Source organism: Osmerus mordax, chromosome 6 (assembly GCF_038355195.1).
Source record: "Osmerus mordax isolate fOsmMor3 chromosome 6, fOsmMor3.pri, whole genome shotgun sequence".
Lineage (NCBI taxonomy): Eukaryota > Metazoa > Chordata > Actinopteri > Osmeriformes > Osmeridae > Osmerus > Osmerus mordax.
The window spans coordinates 17,528,376-17,551,514 of NC_090055.1; the positions used below are offsets into that span (position 1 = coordinate 17,528,376).

At 43.8% G+C, this 23,139-nt stretch overlaps 3 protein-coding genes and 2 long non-coding RNA genes across 12 annotated transcripts in view; 3 read left to right on the forward strand and 2 right to left on the reverse strand.

The window, feature by feature from the left end:
• Positions 1-3,591: 3,591 nt before the first annotated feature.
• On the forward strand, positions 3,592-5,255 carry LOC136944776 (uncharacterized). The gene is made up of 5 exons (XR_010876787.1): positions 3,592-3,880; positions 3,967-4,224; positions 4,344-4,451; positions 4,610-4,635; positions 4,823-5,255. It is a non-coding gene; the product is annotated as an uncharacterized lncRNA (long non-coding RNA).
• A 213-nt stretch (positions 5,256-5,468) lies between these two features.
• On the reverse strand, positions 5,469-6,101 carry LOC136944777 (uncharacterized). Its single transcript, XR_010876788.1, has 3 exons — positions 6,039-6,101; positions 5,712-5,873; positions 5,469-5,525 (listed from the first exon to the last, which is right to left on the reverse strand). It is a non-coding gene; the product is annotated as an uncharacterized lncRNA (long non-coding RNA).
• Positions 6,102-8,430: 2,329 nt separating this feature from the next.
• Positions 8,431-10,014, forward strand: LOC136943957 (allograft inflammatory factor 1-like). Its single transcript, XM_067237454.1, has 6 exons — positions 8,431-8,536; positions 8,728-8,789; positions 8,926-8,992; positions 9,093-9,134; positions 9,240-9,402; positions 9,541-10,014. Exons 1-6 carry the CDS (start codon positions 8,518-8,520, stop codon positions 9,626-9,628), a joined length of 441 nt encoding a protein of 146 aa, XP_067093555.1. The 5' UTR covers positions 8,431-8,517; the 3' UTR covers positions 9,629-10,014.
• A 159-nt stretch (positions 10,015-10,173) lies between these two features.
• On the forward strand, positions 10,174-13,059 carry LOC136943956 (casein kinase II subunit beta). Its single transcript, XM_067237453.1, has 7 exons — positions 10,174-10,267; positions 10,641-10,716; positions 11,129-11,231; positions 11,427-11,542; positions 11,636-11,711; positions 11,819-12,008; positions 12,114-13,059. The coding sequence occupies exons 2-7, from the start codon at positions 10,645-10,647 to the stop codon at positions 12,202-12,204; spliced, it is 648 nt and encodes a 215-aa protein (XP_067093554.1). The 5' UTR covers positions 10,174-10,267; positions 10,641-10,644; the 3' UTR covers positions 12,205-13,059.
• Positions 13,060-13,390: 331 nt separating this feature from the next.
• Positions 13,391-23,139, reverse strand: part of LOC136943955 (protein 4.1-like) — a 33,496-nt gene continuing 23,747 nt past the window's right edge. For 4 of the 8 annotated variants that reach the window (XM_067237446.1, XM_067237447.1, XM_067237444.1 and 1 more), the window contains 9 exons: positions 22,935-23,137; positions 22,512-22,586; positions 22,337-22,375; positions 21,632-21,694; positions 19,662-19,841; positions 15,818-15,946; positions 15,464-15,583; positions 15,291-15,374; positions 13,391-15,145 (listed from right to left, as the gene is read on the reverse strand). In XM_067237446.1, coding sequence (XP_067093547.1) covers positions 15,116-15,145; positions 15,291-15,374; positions 15,464-15,583; positions 15,818-15,946; positions 19,662-19,841; positions 21,632-21,694; positions 22,337-22,375; positions 22,512-22,586; positions 22,935-23,137 — 923 coding nt within the window. In that variant the 3' untranslated portion in view covers positions 13,391-15,115. Of the gene's footprint in view, positions 15,146-15,290; positions 15,375-15,463; positions 15,584-15,817; positions 15,947-17,051; positions 18,118-19,661; positions 19,842-21,631; positions 21,695-22,336; positions 22,376-22,511; positions 22,587-22,934; positions 23,138-23,139 lie in introns of those variants that run through there. The other 4 variants (XM_067237450.1, XM_067237448.1, XM_067237451.1 and 1 more) reach the window with 4 other exon arrangements.

A 23,139-nucleotide genomic window follows, 5' to 3' on the forward strand; every position in this document is an offset into this window, starting at 1 on the left:
TAGCGGTCCGTGTACGTGAGTTTCCTTATCCCATCAAAACGGAACAAGCAGGAATAAGGAAAATGTTTGTCAATCCGTTTATTCGTTTTTTTTCAAAAACTGAAAAACGGATTTTGACTTCTTATTTTGTTATCTCGTCTTTTACATATAAACCGTAAAACGACTTGATATTTCGATTGATCTTACATGGGTGGAGCCAAACGTGAAAGCCCTGTCATTGGCCAAATGTATAGTCAGCACTACTCTTTCAAAGTAGAAGTTTCCCTTTTAACTTGATCAATACACAACCCCAATTCCCCAAAAGTTGGGACACAGTGAAAAATAAGATAAAACACAGAATACAATGATTGGCAAATCTCATAAACCCATATGTTATTCACTAAAGAAAACATATCAAATGTTTAAACTGATGAAATGTAACATTTTACATTTAGCAGACGCTCTTATCCAGAGCGACTTACAGTAAGTACAGGGACATTCCCCCAAGGCAAGTAGGGTGAAGTGCCTTGCCCAAGGACACAACGTCAGTTGGCATGACCAGGAATCAAACTGGCAACCTTCGGATTACTAGCCCGATTCCCTCACCGCTCTGCCACCTGACACCCTGTAAAGGAGTCAAAGTAGAAACCCCTTTTAAGGGAGTCAGGAGCTCCCCTCCATTTTAAGGGAAATATATAAGGTGATTATGAATTTGATGGCAGCAACACATCTCAAAAAGGTTAGGACAAGGCCATGTTCACCACTGTGTATCATTCCCTCTTCTTTCAATAACAGTCTGTATCTGTCTGGGAACTGAGGAGACCAGTTGTGGGAGAGGAATGTTGTCCCTTTTGTGTCTGATACAGGATTCCTGCTGCTCAACGGTCCTGGGTTTTCTTTGTCATATTTTGTTTCATGATCCACCAAATGTTTTCAACTGGTGAAAGGTCTGGACTGCAGGCCAGCCAGTTTAGCACCCAGACTCTTCTATTACGAAGCCATGCTGTTGTAACAGATGCAGGATGTGGTTTAACATCGTCTTCCTGAAATATGCAAGGCCTTCCCTGAAAATGAACATGTTGCCTGGATGCAAGCAAATGTTGTTCTAAAACCTGTATATACCTTTCAGCATTGATGGTGCCTTTCCAGATGTGCAAGCTGACCCTTGTATAGGCCCTAATGCACCCCCATACCATCAGAAATGAATGCTTTTGAACTGAACGCTGATAACAAGCCGGTTGGTCCCTCTCCTCTTTAGTCCAGAGGACGCAACATCCATGGTTTCCAGAAATAATTTCACATTTCAATTTATGTGACCACAGAACATTTTTCCCACTTTGCCTCAGTCCATTTTAAATGAGCTTTAGCCCAGAGAAGATGGCAGTGTTTCTGGATCATGTTCACATATGGCTTCTTCTTTGCATGATAGAACTTTAACCTGCGTTTGTGGATGGCACGGCAAACTGTGTTCACAGACAATGAGTTCTGCAGGGTGTTTCTGAGCCCATGTAACATGATGCAAATGTTCCTCCAGCTGTGTATTTTTAGTATTTTTCAGAGTTCTTAAATTAATGTAGTATCACCAACACATTCATCTGGATATATTTCAGATTGAGTATTTCATGCAGAAAGAAAAAGGCAGCAGTTAGGTGTTGAAAGTCATTTGACTTTGTATGGTACTTGAATGTTGCATCACAAAGGAACAGAAAAAAGTACACCTTAAAGTGTGTGTGTGCTAGTTAGTTGTGCAACCACTCACTAACTGCAGCTAAGGCCATGTGGAGTGAAACCTATACATAAAGGGAGCTCTCCTGCAACAGGATTGGTGACCACTGGTCTAAGGAATAAAAAGGTAAATATCCTTGAGTAGCCCAGTGAGAGCCCCAACCTATATCTGTCTATCGATTACTCTCCATCAAAACTACCCATGAAACTTGACAGAACTTTTGTATTATTATTAGTGTGACTTTTTTCCCCTTAAAAGTATCCCTTACATGTGTGGAGTATGGTGTGTAGATGAGTGGGGGGAAGAGTTAATGCATGAAACTCTGTGGCAGTGATAGACTACACTACAAGGAGGAGGTCAAGCGCGTGATGGTGTCACTTCTTATTCCTGCTTGTTCCGTTTTGATGGGATAAGGAATTAAACTCACGTACATGGACCTGCAGCCTATATAGTCCAGTAATTTTATGAAAAAGGGTAGGACAAATTGCAACAGAAGCAAAGTCAACTGATTTTGAATCCTCAATATGTCCTGAGTAAAAGAAAATAATATTCTTTTGAAATTTCTGAATCGATATGAATCGCTAGCAGACTGAATCGTGATTCAAATCGATTTTCCCCCCAACCAATACAATTCACTATTAACCGGTTAATTACTGTACAAACAAAATATTCCTACCCAAAAACAGTAGGCCTATTCGGTGGATACAAAAATGTTTGGTCATCATTTGGAGACAAAAACGAAAATTACGAATTATTATTTGTCTGATGGTCAAAGTAGCCTAGACATTTTTTTGTTTTTGACTATCCTTTTTCTTTCTTTCTTTCTTTTCTTCTTTTCTTTCTTTTCTTTTTTTGCTGTTGCGTAAGTGGTGAAAGAATGTTGATGGAAGGGGATGCTAGCGAGACTCACTTAACACAGGAAACACATTTCAAGAAGATAGCAAAAAGATAGAAATGGATTACTTTTCGATGCTGTGTCTCTGCGTTATTGTCGTTGGGCATCAGTCCTCAGGTAATTTATTTTTAATCAACTAAACATCATTTAAGGTTTCATATTCATGAACAATGAAACAATACTCTTTGCTCCACATTTCTTAGGTCTAACCACAATGTTTGCTTCCGTGGGTGGTAGTATTTCTTTATCATGTGGTTCAACCTCACCAACATACTGCTCTTCTATTAACTGGAAAATGAAAGAAGGGCCAAATGGCATCCCCAAATTTGTAGTCAAATCAGGAAAAATTACAAACCAAGAACAAGCCAGTCGACTGACAGTTGCACAAGACTGTTCACTGCAAATTTACCATCTTAACATATCGGATGGAGTAGTTTACATTTGTGAAGATACAGGAATCAGATCAGAGATCTCACTTGAGCTTCTAAAAGGTATGTGTTGTGCTTAATTGTAACAAATATACAGTACATTGGTTTTTATTTGTAGAATAATTTAATCATTTTGGCATTTTCTTTCTCTCTAATTAATTTAGTTTATCCGTCGGTTGATGAGAAAACAAACATTCTGCTTGAGTGCTACTTCAGTACCTTTAGTGGAAGACCCTATTGTAACAATACAATTATACGAGAGATGAAGTGGCTTAATGAAGACAAAACAGAGGTTATTGGAGCAAGATTTCAGACAATTAGGATAGATGCTTGTTATCATAAACTGATCATCACACCCAATAAGTCAGACCATCACAGGAAATGGACATGTCAAGTAACTGGCACCAGCTACAGTTACACCACATCAATTCCAGGTAGGCTACTTATCAAAATCTTTATAACATGTATAATTATGTCAATATTTAAAACTACCACAACTTAACGAGTGGAATCCAAGCAGTTTACAACTGTTCTGTCTCTGCCTTTCAGATGGTATTGAGGAAGTGTTTGCTGTGGTTGGTGAGTCAGTGTCACTTAGCTGTGACAATGCATCCTCTCTGGTTAAGGGTGGCAGTCCATGGTGGAGAAGGATAAGTGAACAAGAAAGTTCATTGGTCCGTCTATCTGAATCAGAGACTGTTACAGCAGGCTCAAGGAGGGAGATACCTGAAACCCATATGAACCGTGATTCCTCCTTAGTCATCAACAAAGTGGGACCACTGCATTCTGGGTATTACACATGTTCACTCCTCAATGTATCCCTCAACAGAATCAAACTACACACTTTAGAGGGTGAGTGTTTAGGGATTCTCACTCGAATTTAAGGTTGTTAAGATGTATTGAGAAAATAGCTTAACATATCTTGTTTATTTTCCCAGTAACTGCAGAGTGGGCTTCTCCAGGTAGAAAAAACCTCACCTTGACCTGTTTGCTCATGTGTGGGGGAGCATGTGGACAAGACCTCATTTTAACTTGGGCACCCAGTAACCCAGATGCGAAGCTGAGTACAAGAAAAGACCATGAAACCCTGGTGTCTACATTCTTCCTGCCAGATCCGAACAGCATTGAGACAGCCTTCTGTTCTGTGTATAGAGAAGGGGTCAAAATGGCGACGAAAAAGTGGCCAGTTCAAGAGAGTGAGATCATTTGGATATACATCTCGACACATTTGACCTCTTTTAAACTATATTCCTTTTCTGTTTCTTCCAGAACAAGACAATTTAGTAAAATGTGTAATCAGTGTTCTCTGTTGCAGATCGAACAGGGATTTTGGTTGCATGGTTAGTCCCTCTTCTGATCTTACTGCTGTGCCTGGTTGGAGGGAGTGTTTACTATTTAAGGAAGAAGTTCAGGAGAGATACAGGTCTGTGGGTTTTTGCTTGCTCAAAGTTTTCTCACTTTCCTGACACAGATGAGTAAACTGCAGAATAAGTAGGATACAGGCAAAACATTCTCTGTCAAACATTTACTGTTCAAAAGACTGATACAGTGAAATGTATTTATTTATTTGTCTCTTTGTAGAGGAAGCACAGGGATCTATTGGAATGGTAAGTTGACTTGTTTGTCGAACAGAAAAAGAGTGCAATGTACAATAACAACATGCTCACCCATGCCACACAAATTTTGTTTGATTTAATCACACCAAGTTGTGATTAGTACCAACACAATTTGCTGGTACTAATAATTTTGAAAACTGCTTCAGTGACGTGTATATTGCTGATCTGCTCATGACAGACCACCCATGTATATGAAGTTGTTCACGACGGACTACCACCCAATTCACAGCAACCAAGAAGAGAAGCAAACAGTACAGATAACAATTCTTGTTTATATGATGTTTTACAAGCTGTGAACTGAATGTCATATTATGTCTTATACAGATGTTGCATAAAGTGATTAAATATCATTAACCAGAACCCAGGTAATCACATTTACACAAACTGGACAACAATGATTTTTTTTTTTATTAAAACTTTCAAATATTTTAGAAAGAAATACGCATTGGCACACTTTCTACACTTGAGATTACACTTTGGAAAGAAAGTGTTGGTACACTCATCGTAACATGTCAAAGAAAAGCAGAAGTGCAGTTCATCCTTTTCACTCCTATATAACTGCAGAAAAAAAGATGAATCGAGATTACGTTTACTCATAAAAGAATGATCAAATACGCAATAAAAAAGGAAAAAGGTGTGATATTGTCAGTGTTATGATTTGGAAACTCACAGGTACATAGGCTCTCCTCTTGGTCAGTCGGCAGAGATGTATACTCTTCATTGACCACTAATATTGTGAGAAAAGAAGATGGACATTAAGTGGCCTTTAAGTGATCTTGAGATTGTAGACAAATTGATTCATGATTTAAAAAAATTAACCTGACCTGAAATTGGGACTTCTGCACATTCGTAGAGGTGGTTTGGCCATGTTGAGGTAACTGCTTGATACACAGTGGACAGAATAATGTATTTTAAAATGTAACATTGTACTAATTTAGCCTTTATCCAAAGCAATGTACAAATAGTGCATGTAGAAAGCGAAGCAGCATTTATATAATAACAATATACGTTGCCAAATCCCTCAACAAATTTGTCAAGTAAATTGCATTTCAGGGGTCATGCATTACCTGTGTGTCTAGTGGTCTTCCATCTGCGGTACAGTCCCACAGTTAGTGCAATGGTGGGGATGAGGGTAACACTTGAGACCACAAGAGTTACAACCCAACTGCTCGACTCAGTCTGCACACTCACGACAGTTTCATTTGATGTGGCTGCAAAGGTGCGTGGAGCTGTCGAGAACATAGCTTTTTAGGACAAAGTTGGAATGAATTGCTTGTGAAAACTCCATGTGTTCTTTTTATACACATGGAGCAATATAAATTTTCCAAAAGGGCCGTCTAGTCCTTATTTCGCTTCCTCAAATAACTCAAACTAAAAAGTCAACAAATGTCTACCTTGTGCTGTGGTCACCATTGTTGTCAGTGTTGATAAAGTCGAAGTGTTCGGTTTGTCCTTTTCTGCTAGATGACAGAGCATTGTCTACAGGGCCCATTGCATGACTATACATCTTCCCTTGACATAAACAAGGCATCTTTGAGTAAGACTGTATTTGAAAATACTGTACTCACGTTTCACTTGCAGATTCACTTCAGAGCATTGCTTGTTTTGCCCTACATAGACAGTACATCTGAACCACATATTAGAAGCCTCCCCAGAGGTTATGACTAATGATGCATCCCCTGCTGTGATGTTCCGGAACCTCCCTTTTCCATTTGCAGCTGTTGCAGAGTTCAGACTGGACTCCGTACTTAGACTTGAGAACTCAAGGATTGGTTTAATTGTCTCTCCTTTAATCTCTGACCAGGAGACGTTTCCTCTTGTGTAAAATGGACAAGGCAAGGTAGCTGTGGAAAATGGGAGCACCTTCACACTTTTCAGCACTTTGCAATCTTTAGAAGAAAAGAATCGTGTTAAATCTGTACATACTTTATACATGATAAGATCATTAATATTCAATGATTATCATATTTGAATGTGCTGTTTTAGTTTTTGATGATGTATTGTTTTACCTCTCAATTTCAGAGTGAGGTTTGTTGTAAAATCACAAGAAAATCCTTCACAGACTTGGCAGGTATAGTCTCCTTCTTGAGGCTCATCTGCTTCCTTCAGAGTCAGGTCTCCATTGAAGTTCAAGGCTTTCCCATCTCGTTCTGAATCTGGGACCACGGAGAATGTGGTCGGAGAACTACCAACGGTCTGTTTCATCCATCTGACATGAAACCAGCTCTGTTGTGATCTGGGAGTTCTCAGAGTACAGGGGAGGACGGCTTCTTCTCCCTTAGTGACTGTGATCACCTGGAACTCCTCACCTTCATGAGAAGGAAAAGGAAGCACTTTTAAAGCAGAACAAAACATGCTTACAAATACATATAACAAAGATTCCTTGTTTTATCTTATCTAGACAGTGCGCTCACCAACTCTCCAGACAATACTCACCAATACATCCTGATATCAGCATCAGTAGCACTAACATTGACGACTTGGTGGACTTTGCCATTGTCTGTGTATGTGGACTCATGATTCAATTACACATCTAGTCTACTCTTGTTAGAACTCCACCTATTCCCACTTCTACATTTCACAAAGTTGGTCTTTATGGTCTAGTTTCATTATGAATTCACACACTGGAAATAAAATAGTCAGTACAACATGAGAAGCATGTAGAACTATGCTGTATGGAAACAGCATAGTTCTACATATCCTATACTCATATCTTTGAAATGTAAACGTTTTTAAATTAATACACCTTAGAGACGTAATTTATTGAGTATGCTCCTACCCGAGCAGTACGTTATTTGTATTATAGTGTCACCTAGTGTTAGAGAGGTTAGAGAGACCACTGTACAAGTGGCAATGGCCAATTAGAATTCAGAATAAGTTTTGATCACAAAGTAGTTTACACAAGGAATTCACTTTGGTGGGCAGGTTCATACACATACTGTATAAGAATCTTTAAAAAGTGAGACATTTTACAAAATGTACAAAAAAATACTAACAAAACCGTGCAAAATAAAATATTAATATAAAGTACAGGCTGTGTGACAGAGAAACATTAATGTAACGCTCAGTATTTTATATGTGAGTTAGTGTCAATTGGGGGTCCTGGGACTTGTTGATGAGGCCCGCTGCAGACGGAAAGAAACTGTTCTTGTGAGGTGAGGATGGACTCAATGATGGCCGTGTAGATGTGCACCATCATTGTCATTTGCAGGTTGAACTTCTTCAGCTGCCGCAGGAAGTACATCCTCTGTTGTGCTTTCTTGGTGAGGGAGCTGATGTTCAGTTCCCACTTCTCACACAGGTCTTGGGAGATGATAGTGCCCAGGAAGCGGAAGGACTCCTCTGTGTTGACTGGGGAGTCCCACAGGGTGATGGGGGTGAGTGGGGCTGGGATGGACGGGGAGTCAGAGATGTGTTTTCCCAGCTTCCCGCATTGTTTTCTGTCTGACAGTCTGTGATCCACCTGCAGGAGTTTTTGTAATAAATGTATTTTGATTCCCTTATGAAACTCATGAATCGTCTAATATGTAAAACATTGATACTCAAAAGACATTCAACATTTCAGACATTTCACATAACAATTCTCATAGCTAGGCCTATTATTCACATCTTGCCAAGTATATCCTTTCAGATTTGATGCATGGCATCTTCCCTTGCTAAAGAGCTGGGACACAGCGTTGGTCAAACTAAGCTTTATGAAGGTACAAGCTGTTCGCAACATTACCACTGAGAGGAACAACGTGACTTACCACATGCTAACTTTAGAGTTCTGAACTTCCTCCTCATCTTTGACTCAGAGTGTTCATGAAGTAACACTCATATATCGAGCTTGCTGCAAATTGTATATAAATCACCAAAAAGAAGAAAACTGAAATGGCCAAAGAATTTCAAGGTAACAGGTTTTATCTAACAATGCAACTAATGCAACTAGGTTGTGAGTATGAAATATTAAATTGTAGAAATGTATGTTCTGCATCTGAAAAGATTCTTATGGTCCAATCTCATTGTTCACACTTATTGTATTTGTCAAAAGACACCTTAAGCAGGAAATGAAAACGTGATCCGACATTTTCTATTTTTCAGGAGGGAAAGCATTTGGATTCATCAAGTCCCAGCAGGAGGAAAAATTAAACTCGACCAATGAGGTTTGTTTAATAATTGATATTTAAAGTAGACCTATTGATAATTACAGAAAATATGCAATCATGCAAAACATTGAATGAGCAGAGTAAACCTTTTCAAGTTTTCATTATGGTTTGATACTCTCTTTGGCACTGACAGGCTTTCCTCTCAGATCCCAAATATGCAGAAGAAGAGGAACTTGCCTCTAAGCTTGAGTTGTTTAAAAGTGAGAATTCAAGCTCTCTGAGATTATTCGTATGCACCAATAAATATGTGTTTGTTAAAAATTTAACTAATTCAGTCTGTTGCACTGTATTCATTCACAGATAAGTACATGGAGTTTGATCTCAATGACCAAGGAGATATTGGTAATTTCTATCGTATTTTCAGAGTCCTATTTGTGTCATATGAGACTCACATATATTTAAATGACTCTGTCTTTGCTCCCTCTTTCTGTCTACTTCTTGAGACAGACATGATGGGGCTGAAACGTATGCTGGAGAAGCTTGGGGTGGCCAAAACTCACTTGGAACTTAAAAAGATGATGTCAGAGGTTTGTGGGAGTGCAAAAGACACTATCTGCTACACGGACTTCCTGAATATGATGTTGGGCAAGAGGAACGCCATACTGAGACTGTGAGTTCAAAGATTTTGGTTGTGACTTCCTTATTCTGCATAAGTCATGCTATTATCTCCAATTGTACCTCAGTCCATTAATAGTGATTATTCATACTTATGAACTGATAGTATTATTAACACTATTCTCTTCTTAAGGATCTTGATGTATGAAGGCATGGCTAAACCGCAGGAAGTCCAAGAACCTAGGCCACCACCACGCAAGACCTTTTCAGATCTTCCATAGTCTTATGACACACTTTGTATATTACATTTTTTAATAACATACTTTTTTTAAATAAAGGTTTACCATTTAAAGTGTACAGCACAGTTTAATATTGCTATTGATATGTCATTGATTGGTACTTGCAACATAAGAAAGTCCAGAGTGGATTCAAAGGTCCTCCTCTTTCCTGAATGAAAATAACCATCAATTTGGGTTCAAATGGCCCTTCTGTTATGGACAGGATACTTATCTGGTGAATCTTTCAGCTTTTGAAGCATTTGTATCTTTTCTGGGTGGAACATAAAGGCAACATTAAGCATAATAGTCTTTGCATGTATAGTTCCTTCTTTTGTTTAGTATGATTTAGTGACATATTTCGACTATTATTGAACATATTAACAAACTTCACTAAATTGTGTTTGCTTTCAAACCATATCAGTGTTTTCACACTGATCTTTAAGAGGTTACGTTTGAGACAGGTCGTCAATGTTAATATTCTAGTGTCTAGATGTGCGGCTTTTGACCGGAAATTCAACCAAGCTCTTTTTGTGGGCCCCGGAAGAACTGTCTGTTTACAGTTGCTACCAGCAGCAGCAGGCAGAGAAATCGTTAGCTAGTTATCTTGATAGCTAGGTAACAAATATTGAAAACAAATACAGGGTAAGTCGAGTGGCTTTATTATTTTATCAAACTTCATGCTGCAGATGATCGTGTTTTAGGTTGGTAGCTGATGTACTGTAATTAAAAGTTTCGACGTGTCGGCGTACTGTAGTAGCAGGCACGTAGGGTTAGCTAGCTAGCTACAGTAACGCAGCATCACAGTGTACTGTATATTGGTTAATTTTCAGTTTTACTCCACGGTACGCTCGGGGGTCATTATTTCGGAAATCGGCATGTGTAGTTATTATCCCGGTGTAGCTAGGTTAGTGTAAGTGTTGGCTAACTAGTACTAGGGTTGAGAACAAAATGATAACGTATGTTGGTTGATTTACCGTGGTTGCCGATTGTTTAGCCATTTTCTCTTTTCACACAGGAGTATGAGCAGCTCAGAGGAGGTGTCCTGGATCTCCTGGTTTTGTGGACTGCGGGGGAATGAATTCTTCTGTGAGGTCAGAGTTGAGACTACACTGTCTCCCGCATGCTGGATACTTCTCTTTAGTTTAAACCCAGTTTGTGACTCCTTCTCCTCAGCAGTACAGTAGTAGCCAGTCACATATGCTTTCCAGCATCTTTCACCATCATTGAAATAGTTTATGAAATGTATGAATGAGTTAGCTTAAAGCGTCTTGTTTGCAGTAGTAGTATTGCCTTGTGGATCCCACAATTAAACATCGTAGAAGCCAAGTATTATCCAGTTGAAAAGTCTATTCTTAACTGTCTTGACTTAATTTTTAACACACAAGTAATCCTTTCAGCTTGTTATGCAACAAGGTTGCATGTGTGGCCATAAGACTCTAAACTGTGTGCAGCTGCTGGGAAACTCCTAAAGAACCACCATCTCTTACTGGTCTTATGCTCCAGGTTGATGAAGACTACATTCAGGACAAGTTCAATCTGACGGGACTGAATGAGCAGGTCCCCCACTATCGCCAGGCTCTCGACATGATTCTGGACTTGGAGCCAGGTAAGGTCGCCAGGAGAGTCAAACTGCTTTTTTGGGGGGGTCTAATTTGTATTTTTTTGGTATTTATCTCATGGTAGAAAAACATGAATTAAATAAGATTTAGAAGTAAATTAAGATCTACATTAATGAGTGCCGGTTTCCTTGGTGCAGTGTGTCGCCTTGAAAATCCCGCTCATTGCCGTGTGTGATTCTTAGATGAAGAGCTGGAGGACAACCCCAACCAGAGCGACTTGATCGAGCAGGCAGCTGAGATGCTGTATGGCCTCATCCATGCTCGCTACATCCTCACAAACAGAGGCATCGCCCAAATGGTGACTTGTCTAATGTTCATGTAGTCTGCTAGTGAAGTTGATGCCGAATGAACCACAGTGCAAGTTTTCAGGAACACTTCTGTTACTTTATAGTTGGAGAAGTACCAACAAGGGGATTTTGGCTATTGCCCCAGAGTGTATTGTGAAAACCAACCCATGCTTCCTATTGGTAAGTGCTGCTTGATTATCTGGCTGTTAAAGAACATTCCCTGTTGATGGAATTAACTAGCATTCATACACATTTGTCGGCATGATCTTTTTTTGTCTGTCCATCAGGCCTGTCAGATATTCCAGGGGAGGCCATGGTGAAGCTGTACTGTCCGAAGTGCATGGATGTTTACACCCCAAAGTCCTCCAGGCACCACCACACAGACGGGGCCTACTTTGGGACAGGTTTTCCTCACATGCTGTTTATGGTGCACCCAGAGTACCGGCCAAAACGACCTGCCAACCAGTTTGTGCCAAGGTTTGCCCAGTTTATTTCTCCCCCCCCCCATGTGTTAGTTCTACAAAGTAGCTTATGACTGGTTCCTGTGTCTCCTGTGGTCTTACTTGTGGATTGACTTTGCAGGTTATATGGTTTCAAAATCCATCCTATGGCTTATCAACTCCAGCTCCAGGCTGCCTCGAGCTTCAAAAGTCCTGTGAAGACAATTCGCTAGACCTTGAGCATGACCAACGATGAAGACACTAAGGAGACTTATTTTCTATGTTTATTGTTACTTGGTTGAACGATTATGTAGATCAATAAAGGCTTGTATATGTAACCCATGACATATAGGTACTAGATACACACACACACACAGCCACATGTCATTCATCTTCCTGTTTCTCATGGTGCTGTGTGATGGCTGGGTCTCCTTGTAATCATCACTCTTCTAGAACAATCTCTCCCCCCCTGGAATGATCTTGTCTGATGTCACATCCTTTATCCTTACTGGGGTTTACATAGTCGCAAGAATAAAGAGGTTCAGTGAGTTTAATCTGTTCAAATCAGTAATAATTTACCTACTCCAGGTTTGAAAGGATTGCTGAAAACAACCGGCAATCAATCAGTCATTATTAGTTCATTTTGAGCTGCACTTTAGACACCAAGTTAAATGTAAAGGTAATTCTCAGATGCTACTGAAGCAGTTGCGGTAATGCTGAAAGGTGCACAAGACATTTTCTCAGGGTGAAGACAATGTATTTGATTTGTGTTTGTGTGTTTGGTAAGCTTTTTCAGAGGAGTGGGTAACACCCAATACTGGTCTAGGCTCATTTGTTCTCAACTCATCAAGGGGTTTAAACACCGTTTTGTTTAGATTAATCAGTTCAAATACTTTATGTAATTTAATACATACCTACGGATGCCATTTTACACAACATGCCCTTTTTCTCTGCAGCTTGTTAGAACATTTGAAAAGATTTCTTTTCAATCAATAAATTCAATGGTATTTGATGCTGTCTTAGGTATTCATGCTCTTGTCTTAAAGTGAGACAGCAAACATAACTTCAATAAACTGTTTTGTTTCTTATGTTTAGTGTCATTTCTTTGGTCCACTGCAGTACTGGAAATCATTCACAATGTAATACTTTTATAATTAATTCAGGTTTATTTTTTCAATTTTAGATTTATTTTTCTTAAAAAAGCATGGATAAGTCACAGGAAAGCATTCATGTTTTTTTGAGTTCTAAAAACTACAGCTTTGCTCTGTTCAAGGACTCACATTCCCTTCAGCTAAGCCACCAAAATATGGGTAAGAAAGTACGCTACCAAATGGGCTGTCTCCAGAGGGACTTACATTTAACATTATTTGCTCTACAAAAGGATCGAACACAGCAAGTGATAGAAGAGTCTATTTTCTAAAGTGTTAAGAAAGCATTACAAACTTGGTTGATAATGAATGCAATTGTGAACAACATTGTGATAACTCTGATAAAAGCCTGAAAACAGGCTGGAATTAAAACATCAATGTACGTAGAATCACAGGAAACAGTCCCTACTTTACAAATAAATTATGGTAGCACATGTACAAAAGACAAAAGATACACCCCTATGAAAGAAATGCCACATACACTGAAACAGCTGCCTTTGATAAATACATCTTTAAAAACAGACCATTATTGTATAACAGATCTGAGCTAGCTTCACATTGTAGACCCCATTGGCTGGGCAAGAATGTACATCAATAGTAGGGATGGATATACATGCTGCGTCTGGACATTCTTCATACAATCATACAAGAGGTCTTTTGTCTCACTGTAAAGAAAGAACGAACAAAACCTGAGATACAAATACCAAAGCTTGTTCAACAACAGCTTTGCAAATCAATCACGATTTGAAAGCAAAAAGAACAAAAAGGGGAGTAAATTCTACCGACAGCGGACTAACAGGGAGCTGTCTTTTGTACTCAACAATGCATTAAAAGAAGTAGTGAAGGATCAATAAGGGCATGTCATGGAAAATGGGCCACGCCATTTTTAAGGTGTACAAAACAAAGAAAAGATGATATGTTAACCTATAATAGAGTGGATGGATTTCAATAACTTAAAAACCTCATTTTGTACAAATACTATAAAAGCATTAATCCTATAAAATAGAGTAGCATTTTAAAATAGATTTCAATCGAAAGTTTACAAAAAAGGTGTTTACTATTAGTACAGTACATCTGTTTACTTGGCTGGTTGTGGAAGAGACAAAATATTGTATTAGTATTTTACCTGAGCAGAGAACTAGGCCAAACAGCAGTCCAGATTTAAGTATGAAACACGTCAGTTCAATACTTCATGGTGAGGTATATCATTTGAATATAAGTCCTAACTGCTCATTAATCATAAAAGTAAACACATAAACAAGGAAGGAGTTCCCTTATAAACAACCCTGTGTATTGAAATACGGTTATTTCAATTCAAGTACTATCATTTACTTATAAGCCCCCCCCCCAAAGATTGCTTTTAATATAAAACCAGCCAGTAAAATGTCTAGAAGTACTGACAAAAGACGTGAAAACCAATGGACAAGATGGTGTTAATAAGCATTTTTAAACCAAAAAGGGACAGAATCATCTTTAAACTGAAAACTTTTTTCCATCTACAAAATTAAAAAAGTAAAAATGGTGTTTTATACACCAGACTGAAGATATGAGACGAGTGGTCAGAGTATACAAGAAGCCACGCGTGTTCAGAAAAAAAAAACTTCAGAACACAGACAGGACAGCACTGTGGAAACCAAGGGTTCAATGGCAATCATGACATTCCACACAAGTGTGGAAGTCTTTGCCTGCAAGGGCTCAAGCTCTTGCCTGTCTTGGGACTGCCTTGGCAGGATAGACAGGATTCTAGAGCAGAGCAGAGACAGTATGGCGCCGGCTGTTTCTGGGTCACAATGACGAGTTTCTTCTCTCTCTCTCTCAAGGTGGCCGGCTTGGTTTGCATCAGATCCATAGGGCTTGTCTACTGTGAGGCATGAGCAGGTGTGTGTGTGTGTGGGGGGGGGGGGGCGGTGTATGTGTGTTTGGGGGGGGGGGGGGGGGGGGGGCTGGAGGTAGGGGGGGGGCAGTTGAAAGCAAAGCCAGGTGACAGGGAGTCAGATCACATGGAGTCTGCTCCCACGCCACTACCCTGCAAGACACAATGGAAGAACCAGTTACGACCAAGGACCACCAGATACGTTGAATTACAATTCGTGTGAAAGACTTCATGGTCCTCCGCGTCCACAGACAAACGATCAGGTTCTTCACGTCAGATCTGATGTTCACCAGCGTACCTGCTCTTGGTCTACTGTCTCAGAGTCTGCCGTGATGACGATTCTCTTCTCCACGCGGGTCTCTGAAGAGCCACTCTTCACCACCTGAGGCAGAGCAGAAAACAGATCCCCAGGCAGGATGTCAGACCAATGCCACAAGGAGAAGATTATTATTATTTTTTTAAGGAGCTTACCTTGGAGATGTGGGTGGTTGTGGTGGTGACCGTGGTGCCACTGGTGGTGTCCGAGGTGATGGTCTGCATGCTGGCCAGAGACGACCCATCTTTGTCCACGTCGATCCCATCCGTCGCCACCTGAGAGGGAGGGGAAAACCCGGAGTTACGGACGAGTACCACCATCTCGACCGAAAACCTCCTCCGGGCCAACCTCCGCTTCCTAGTCCCGTCATCCTCGACTGGGACTGATCTTTAGCCGGCCCGGCATTGCTGCCCTCCTACAGTAAGAGGAACCGGGAGCTACAGCAGAGGTTGCACTGTTGGGAAGTGTCCAGGGTGGGGTGCGGGAGAACCGGGCCATGGAGCCCCTACCTGTGCAGACTCATGGGTGATAGTCTTGCTGTGGGTCTGGACAATGGGGACGTCCCTGGTGGTGGTGCCAGCGGGGAGGGAGTTGGACGAGTCTGAGATGGTGACTGTGTGCGTCTGCACCAGGGGGGGCTGTGGAGGGGAACACACCCAGGAGAGGGGGGGGTCTTACAGGATCTACCACAGCTCGGGGGTTCCACCCCCCCCCCCCATTCAACACACACACACAGAGCCTCACACACGGACATCACTCCAGCCCAGTCATCGGGAAAAACCCTCCTCATGCACAAAAATCATCCCCCTCCACCACCGCTTAATCCATTCATTTGTTGAGTAGATCCCGGAAAGGTCTGGAAAGGCGACCGCGAGTGCCATGCCGAAAACACTACCCACCACCAGAGGGCAAGAGAGGGACAGGGGGGGAAAGCCCATCCCCAAAAGTCTGAAAACGATTCCAGTCCCAAATCAGTGTGAAAGAGAGGGAGTAAGAGAGGGAGGCTAGGAGACCGTGTGAGATAGAGAAGTGGTAAAAGAGTCTCCAATAGCATGAAAGCCCATCACCTTAGTTTACAGTGCTTTCCCACTCGTTGCCAGTGTGCGCACTCTCTGCAGCATGCTGTAATAGTTCACCCGTGCCGCTGACCGCAGACCTGTGCTGTGACTGAAGGGGTTTGGCCCCAGCCTTGCCCTGCTGGGTCTAGCCAAGATGCAGAGGACGAGGGAGCCAGCAAGAGAACCCAACAGAGGCCAAGCAGAGCTGAGCATCACCAGCACTTTGACGGGCGGAGGGGGGGGGGGGCTACCTTGAAACAGCGAATGACCTGGGGACCACCGCCCACGAAATAGGAGGCATGAGGGGCCCCGGCTATCCTGACAGACTGCTCCAGGCTGGGGTCTGTATCCTCCTTCCCCTCCTCCTCCTCCACCTCCTCCTCCACCTCCTCCAGGGCTGGGCAGGAGGGCTGATAGGGGTTGTGGAGCTGGGCCAGTTCCACCTCAACGATGGGTACGAGGTCTAACCCAGAAACCACACCCTCGTCCTCGTCCCCAGACTCCGCCCCTTCAGGTGCATTGTGGGACTGAGCCCCGCAAGGCCCCCGTAAGGCGTTTGAGGTCACGTTGGGGTCGGGGAGAAGAGCCCCCCCCACACTGAGGCCGGCCTCCTGCGCCGCCCTAGTGGGGGAGTCCTCCCTTACAGGGGTAAAGCATACACTCTAAAAGAAAGACACACACAGGTAATCAGTGTGTGTGTGCATGCGAGTATGAGAAGGTGAGATTCACGTTGGAGGATATGTCAATGTGAAAACTGACAGAGCAGAGCAGTACACAATTCAAGCAGTTTCAATGTAGACAGTTATTCAACATAGCTGGACAGATTTTTTATACGGACAGCTTCTTTCAAAAGTAGCAAATGTTGTCATATTCACCTGAAAGGTCTTTATTATGTTGTTCAAATTTGATTGTCAAAAGGTCATGCAACAAGATGACAAAAGTGATGTGTTTTTTTTCAATAATAACTACTAGTGAATACTGAATAGGTATCAAATACTAGAGTCCTCACAGTGAGTTATATTTGATCATTTTAGCAAGTTCTTCTTTGCAAATGTATTGCCTTAGCAAGTTCGAGCATGTAACCTAGTCTTGTGAGGTTTGGGTGCCAAATTATAGGATTGTAGGTGACGCTCTACATATTGAAATACACAACGTGATTCTGAATGTTCATTCAAATGAGTTCCAGCCAAATCACAGTGTTACTGGTCATGCCACCAATCACGTGTTAACCACATTAAGGAAGAAAATGGAGACAATTGACACCTCTGATTGATTGCGTGTACAAAAACCATGTTCTGCAATTGACACCTGCCCAAAAAACGTTTTGCACAATTTAACTGTCCAGTAAAAAAGTCAATTGTGACAACATCATTGTCAGACAACTCAATATAGTGAAGTCCAGATCGTGAAAAAAATACTAAATAAAGAGTAGAGCAGGGTTTTTGGTCGTACGGAGTCCTTCAGACTAGTCTTTGAAGCACAAGTCCGTCACGGCCGGTGGAAAATCACTGAGCGAGAGTGTGATTCCAGAGCCAGAACCAGGCCGCTTCACCAGGACAGATGAAGAGGATGAAGTGAGGGAGGGTGCAGCAGTGATGGTGTAGAAGAGGGGAGAAGGAGAAAGTTGACGGGCCGGTGACAGGGTAGGCCACACCCTCTCTGGTCCTGCCGGTCGGGACAGGCCCCGCCCCCACTCAGCTGCGCTTGGAGTAGAAGTCTAGGAGAGGCCCGCGGGGGAGGCGGAACACGAACTGAAGGGGGGGGGGGGGGGGGGGGGGGGTAGGAGAGGAGAGGGGAGGGGGGAGGTGGAGAGGAAAAGCCGAGGGGAGAGAGATGACAGTTGGAAATGCTTGAAATGACTGTGGTGAAAGCCCGTAGGTCCATCCTTCTTTTGTGTCCCTGCCGACAGTGTCGTATATGAGCCTCCTAAACTTACTATTCACAGAGGCACCTGTTCTTCAGACTGCCAACAGTAGCTTATCCATCCACTCCCAAACATGTTAACCCAGAAACCATATGCACTCGTGCTTTTAAAGGGGAGGGTGTCAAACGGATAGGTATGAATGTCATTTGGGTCTTGGTGTCATAACTGAAAAGCTGAATCATAAAATACAAACAAGGTCCTACACGAGATGCAGCTCGGTATGGAGGTAGCTAAGCAGCTATAACAGAGCACGCTAATAACTCGTTGAGGTCCATCAGCGCTATCATTTTGATTGGTGTGTTAGCGAGGTCTTAACATCTGTGGTGCATGCCTGTGTGCACTGGTGTTAGGAGAGGGAGAGCTGGGTGTGTACACGGATCAGATGAGGCGGCTAAGAATGGCTCTTTCCACATTCCTAAAGAGGGGGAGGACCGAGGCAGGTATGGGGACTGAGGGCCAGGGCAGGGCATAGAGGCATCAGGCAGGGAGGCAGGGGGGAGGGGGGAGAAGAGGAGGGAAGGAGGAGAGCAGGTGAAAAAGCTCAAAAACAAGGAAGAGAAGAGAGTATAAGCACACCGGTCGACCTGCCATCTCCTCCTTGGGAAAATGTAAGGAGGCTGGGAAGGGCTCATCTACAGGCCATGCAAGTTCACGTCGGTCTGTCCACCATGCAAGGAAAGTCGGGTTGAGGCTCAGAAACAGCCAACGAGGAGGCAGATACAGGGCTGGACTTGCTACAGGAAGACGACGAGGAGGAAGAAGCCAGCTACATGTAGCTAGCTCAGTGACTCAATGGGTAGTAGCAGGTGCAGAGGCACCTCTAGCATCCCAACGCTTCAAAAGAAGCTTCTCAGCTCGTTCAGTAGCATTCTATAGACATGCACCTGCCGTACATCACATGCCGAAACCACATGATCCTCCGACATGCACGTGTTAATGCACATGCTGACAGATCGAAAAGCTGAACGACTGAGCCACAAAAGATAAGAGGAAGAGAACAAAAAAATCGGGTCAAGGCCGCTTGGTCCATCCAAACGAGACCACCACACACAGACTCAAGCAGGAGTGACAGCCGTGACGAGGGGCCAGTGCGGTCTGAGGTATCCAACCCATCACATCCATCCGGGTATAGCGATACCGTGATGTGATACCGTGACGTGATACCGTGACGTGTGTGCTTTACCAGAAACTCCATTTATGCTTCAGTCAATTCAGGGGCCGACAAAGCAAAACTGAAAATACGATTGGTATTTTTTATTTTTTTTGTGATTCCGTCCCCCTGAATTGACTCTGAAGTTTAAATGGCCTGGTTCCCCGAGCCTGAGGAATGCTAGTGGGTCCAGAGGATGGAGGTCGGAGGGTCAGACTCACCCCGTCTGCGCCGGCCAGGGACTGGCCGTTGACGCCCGCGCTCCGGAAGGGGGAGTGGGTGGACAGGCGCTTGTCCCACTCGCTGGGGCGGTGCTCGGGGACAGACTGCATGAAGTTCCTCTTCAGCTCGCTGATGCTGGCGTGGTGCCTCAGCAGGTCCTCCTGGGGCTTCTCAAACTCCTGCACAGAGGAGGAGGAGAGGGGGAGAGGGGGAGAGAGAGAGGGAGGGAGGGAGGGAGGGAGGGAGGGAGGGAGGGAGGGAGGGAGGGAGGGAGGGAGGGAGGGAGGGAGGGAGGGAGGGAGGGAGGGAGGGAGGGAGGGAGGGAGGGAGGGAGGGAGGTTGAAGAAGGAGGGAGAGAAAGGAATAGAGAAAGGGAGGGCAGGGGCGGGGGAGAGACAAAGGGGGGAGAAAGAACATAATACCCCAAAGTAGGACGAGCAGAGAGAGAGAGAGCGAAGGAAAGAGGGCATTAGGAGGAGACGCCAAAAAAAAGAGGGGGATAGGATGACAAAAATAATTCAAACAAAAAGGGACGGCGAAAAGGAGGAGAAAGAACAGAAGAAGGGAGGGGTAGGGTTGTGAGAGCAGGTGTGAGGACGGGTGACAGACGGGTTTAGCAGTGCGGGAGAAGACAAAGACAGAAAAACAAAGGTCAGATTTTCAGAAGACATCGGGTGTATATTGACATATATATGTTTGATTAATGATTAGATGGCTAATTGGGACAAAGCAGCAGGGGAGTAACTGTGCTGGTCGATGCCTGTTGAAGCTAGTGTTAGAGCAGGGCTGGGACGGGCTCTTCCAGGTATGGAAGGCCAGACTAAGGCCTCATTAGAGAGCAGTGAAGGACACTGCTGTCACTTCTTCTCAATGCTACTGCAGAAGAACGACGGAGCGCGTGTTCAGTGAGCTCTAAAAGGGATCGAGAGGAAATCTGCAGTGGTTCTAGGGAAATACAGGGGGAGGGGGTCATGACGAGAGTTGATTGACATTGATTATTAAAACAGTTTTACAAATGGATTTGCTTCCGGATAGGTCGTCGTGGGCATACAACCCTGTTGCATAAACATGTAGCATCAGAGCTGGCCGACAATTGACAAAATACAGCATACAAATCACAGACGATGACAGGTGAAGTTAGCAGACATGACCAGTCAGGCCTCTGAGGCCGGGGGCTAATGGGGATGGAAACGTGACAAGCAGCAGCGGCGGCGGTAACAGCAGCATGGGGGGGGATGACCGTCATAACTTATTCATTAACTGCAGAAATATATGACTGGGGAAAAACACCATCCAGGCTTGTCTCATTTCTAGCCCTGGGGCTAACCTCAAGCCCAGGGTGTAGAGGCACGTAATGCTGGGCCTAGTCTGGAAAGATACCGTGCAGTGTGAAAGGTTTTTACGCTAGGCTGGGAGTAATGATGAGATGGGCTGCTGATGGGATGGGGAGGCGGGGGGGGGGGGGGGGGGTAGAGCAGGCCGGCTAAACGAACAAAATCAGCTCAACAGAGTTTCAGAATGGAGCCCATTCACCTTGTATACTGGTGCGGAACCTGCACAGAAAAGGCTTTCAAAAGTAAATGAGGCTTTTTCAGCTATGCCCATTCATTCAGCCAAGCCTGGAGACCGAGGATCAAAACAGGACCTAACGATGCCACTGCCTTTGCATGACCTTTTTTTATGGTGGTAAATGAATATATTGTGGACAAGACCACAATCCCAATCATATACTTTGCAAGCAGCTAAACAACGTTCCCCTGAAACAAGTAGCCATGTTAGAAGTTAATGGCGCCCACGCACAATAAAAATTAAATTATAGGTTATGCGGTCGAATCAATCTAATAGCAAAATCAAGGATACCAGTGTCAAAAGTGAGAATCGTGCCACATGCAAAGCGTACTGCACAGCAGCCATTGAGACAGAGCAGGGAAACACAGCGCGAGAAGAAGAGATCTCTGGGGATACCAACCTCCAACATTAAAAGGCTATGTCTGATATAAATTGAGTCACCCTCAATTCTCCTAGCTCTTTTCTGTGAAAAACGAAAGGACAAACAAAACAAAGTGTGGGTTTCAGAGATTTCCGGGTGTGACATGGCAGTGGGTCACAACCTGGACATGCATGGTTACTGTTTAGTACACGGACGTGCACTCTAGTAGAGTAAAGTAGAGCAGAGGTGTCTGCATGCAGGGGCCCCCGGGGGCCCCAAAGAGCAGGAAGGAACCCTAGGTGATCAAGGCAGGAGACCCGGTGACCTATAACTACAGTCGGTGTTAAGACGGCATTCAGAAGACTGCAGTGGAGACGGTGACAGGCCCCCTGGAGATAAACATTAGTCGTCAACTACAACAGTTCAAAACCTCAAACCAGTCATGTGTTCAACGGACATTCCGTCGTTTTCAAACGTGCAAAGACCGTTTCGAAAACCTCTTCCAAAAACCATTCACCAAAGGCTTGAGTCAAATCCTGTGCCTTAAAAACAGGAAGCATTGTTCTAATGCTTTGTCTACACGGCGGAAGGGGGAGGGGTAGGGGGCTGGTGGTGTAGGAGGAGTAGACCGACATGGAGGAGAGGGTGAAGATTAGTCTGACGGATGGACGGGAGGAGTCGTGTCAGGATTAGAGGATGGAGACGCTATGGAACTAAGGCACAGCCAGGACTGAGGTATCTGACCTTGCGCATTCGAACCTGCTCCGTGCTCGTGTCCTCAGACTAGCATTCCCCCGGGGCAGAGAGGGAGAGAAGGACACATGTTAGCATCCTCCGCTAGCTTCTAGACGCCAGCCGCGCGTTAGCTCGGAGGCATTTGCGTGCGGTATTTACATAAGGCCCTGAGTGTGACACTAACCTGAGGCCAAGTCTCCCCATTGGTGGTGGCCGTCACCGTGGAGACAGCCTCTCTCTGCTGCCTCCCCGCTGCTGTCTACAGCAGCAAGAGAGACAGGTCACACTCAGACACAGGGAGGACTGGGCTACACTCAAACACCTTAGAAATGGGCAGTCCTTGCGATAGCCACAGACTGGCAAGTTGACACACTTGCCTTTGTACTAATCAAACTACCTCAAAGTACTGTTACTAGTAGCGAGTTGCTACACGCTAAATACTCTCTGGAGGTAATTTGCTACATTCAACATGCAAAGATCACAGTTATACAAAATTATGTTATAGCCTACTCTGATTCTATTTGATAGTAATTGGCACTTTAACTCTTCAGGTCAGTGTGTATGTGGGGGAGAAAGTGAGATCCATGAAGGGGTGTAGATGCTGTACCTTGACGTCGCCCTCTGGTTTGGAAGGCTCCACGGCCTCCACGGTGACCTCCAGCTTCCTGTCCTCCGGGCGTCCGGGCCTGCTGATGGGGGTGGAGGTCTGGGGCTGCTCCAGGGGGGCCATGGGGATGCCTGCCTCCATCAGGGCGGCCTGGGAGAAGACCGGGGCGCTGACGGGGCGGGCGCCTCGGTGGGTGCTCACCACT